This window comes from Aplysia californica, unplaced genomic scaffold (genome assembly GCF_000002075.1).
Source record: "Aplysia californica isolate F4 #8 unplaced genomic scaffold, AplCal3.0 scaffold00369, whole genome shotgun sequence".
In the NCBI taxonomy this organism is placed as follows: Eukaryota; Metazoa; Mollusca; class Gastropoda; order Aplysiida; family Aplysiidae; genus Aplysia; species Aplysia californica.
In genome coordinates this window covers 385,555-387,768 of record NW_004797639.1, presented here as the reverse complement: position 1 = coordinate 387,768, position 2,214 = coordinate 385,555, and the positions used below count along the sequence as shown (strand labels likewise).

The 2,214-nt window shown below is 39.4% G+C and overlaps 1 protein-coding gene across 2 annotated transcripts in view; it reads left to right on the top strand.

Moving 5' to 3' along the window:
- LOC101848986 overlaps positions 1-2,214 on the top strand; it is an 8,284-nt gene that overhangs the window by 2,637 nt on the left and 3,433 nt on the right. For both annotated transcript variants that reach the window (XM_005103354.3, XM_035971066.1), the window contains exon 2: positions 332-526. In XM_005103354.3, the coding sequence (XP_005103411.1) occupies positions 347-526 (180 nt within the window). In that variant the 5' untranslated portion in view covers positions 332-346. The remainder of the gene's footprint in view (positions 1-331; positions 527-2,214) is intronic.

Sequence of the window (2,214 nt, the reverse complement as noted above, 5' to 3'; positions counted from 1 at the left end):
TATATATATATATTATGCATACAGTGGTGAGAAAATGGTACCTACTATGGGTGTCTCCCATTTTTAAAACAAAATTTGCTTGCTTATTTTTAAACTTTGTTTTTGTTTAGCATCCTTTTATCTTTGTTTATCATGCAACATGTTCAGAGATTTCTGTTTTTTTGTTTAGCATCCTTTTATCTTTGTTTATCATGCAACATGTTCAGAGATTTCTGTTTTGTTTAGCATCCTTTTATCTTTGTTTATCATGCAATATGTTCAGAGGTTTTTGATAGAATTATCATGAATGTTTTTTTGAAGCTGTACCTTGTAACTATCATAATTTCTCCAGGACGACCAAAATTCCATGATGGCCGCTGCTGCTGCTGAAGAAAAACCTGCCGAGGAATCCCAGTCTTCCCCAGGATTTTTCATGAAAACTACTATTTCATCCATCAGTCTCAAGTTTCCGTCGGTCAAGAATCTGAGCACTTCAAATTTAGACAAGATGCTAAAAGATCCAAGTGAGAGGGGTGTTGTGCTTCTGGTAAGATTTGTAACTTAATTTGCACTTGTTGTATATAGTAGTTTAGTTTAAGTAAGTGTTTTACGGCACTTGCAATACTACTGAAAGATGGAGCAGACCACAACAGAGCACTCTCCAACCACCCACAATTTACAAGATTTAATTTGTTCAGAATTACAAATGTCATCTATAGGTAACCTGCATAAAAATTTTGAAAGGCTGAATCCATAAACAAACTGAACGTTTTATGTCTTCAATATGTTCTTTGCAAAATCTTGTGCATCATGAAGGAAAAGTGCTTGGATGTCATTCATTTGGACCACCGAGGGATCTTTAACGTCCACAACTTACACACGGGACGTCCGAGATTTTTCGCCCTTGTCCAAGAAGGCTAGGTGTAGATCTTTCCTACCAAAAGATCAGGGGTGTGGCTGAAAGACAGCCCAAGGAGTATCTGTAGAAAAGCTGCGGAAAGAGTCAGTCAAAGAAGCCCGGAGGAGGGGGCATTAAGGAAGTGGGGGTGGAGAAAGTGGAGATGAAAGCAGACGACAGAAAATTGCTAAAGAGCAGGAAAGGAGGGGAAAGGAGACTATTTTAGAGAAGAAACATTTCCGTTGCTGTACGGATTTGAACCCACAAGCTATTGAATGAGAGAGGAGCACCTTAACCTCTAGGCCATGAGAGCCCCCGCCCCCCCCAATGAACTTTGCTATAGCAAGAACCATTTTTGTCAGCTTACACCTTCATTTCAGTTACATCATGGGTACAAAGAAGGCATAATTTTTTTTCTTCTGAAATTAAAATACAGTTTATCAATGTTAAAGCTAAACTATTTCCGAAAGATCTATACAATCATGTCGCATTTGCATATATTTACACGACGACTGCTTACTTAAACTTAAGCCTTTCATTTTTAGAAGGTTCGAACTACAGTCATAATTTGCGTGTAGGCTTTCAGAAAAATAAATACTAAAACAGTCGAACCAGCTCTAGCTATCACCTGTCCAAGACAACCACCTGTACAAACGACAACTTCCCTTTGCATTTTAAAAAATATAATGACTTGTAAGGTGGTAACTTTTCTTCTTGACAGTGGGTGGTTGTCTTGGTCAGATTCAACTTATAGGCTACATAAAAATGTCCTTTGCACTCAGAGCATACAATGAAATAGTTCATTGTCTTTTTGAATACAGTCAAACCTGCCCTGACGGCCACCTCTATAAGACAGCCACCTGTACAAACGGCCACTTTCCATAAAAAAATTTCCCCCCTTGCGTTTTTCTATATAATTTAACTGTGTAAAACGGGCACCTGTCCAACGCGGCCGCGGCCACCATGTTTTAACACACAACCCCTATTACACTAAGCAATAACACCTGTTTTAGACAGCCACCTTAGTGACTCCATTATGTTTTGTCATAGATTGTGCATTGGCCCCTGGCATTGTGGGCGAGTCGTCATAATTCAATCACCTGTCATTGTTGTTAAGCAGTCCCTCCAACGGATCATTGTTGCGTAGGCCCCTCCCTCTGTTGACCAATAGCTTCCAATTTTCAGCTGCTGTTGAGGTAAGCGTGTGATCCCTCATAACTCATAAACCCCTCCCAGAACTCATACACAAATTTAATCGTAAGTGAGATGAGTAATCATTGTTTACCCAGTCTGTACCAAAGTAACAATGGACGTCAACATGAACTTGTGACAGAAGT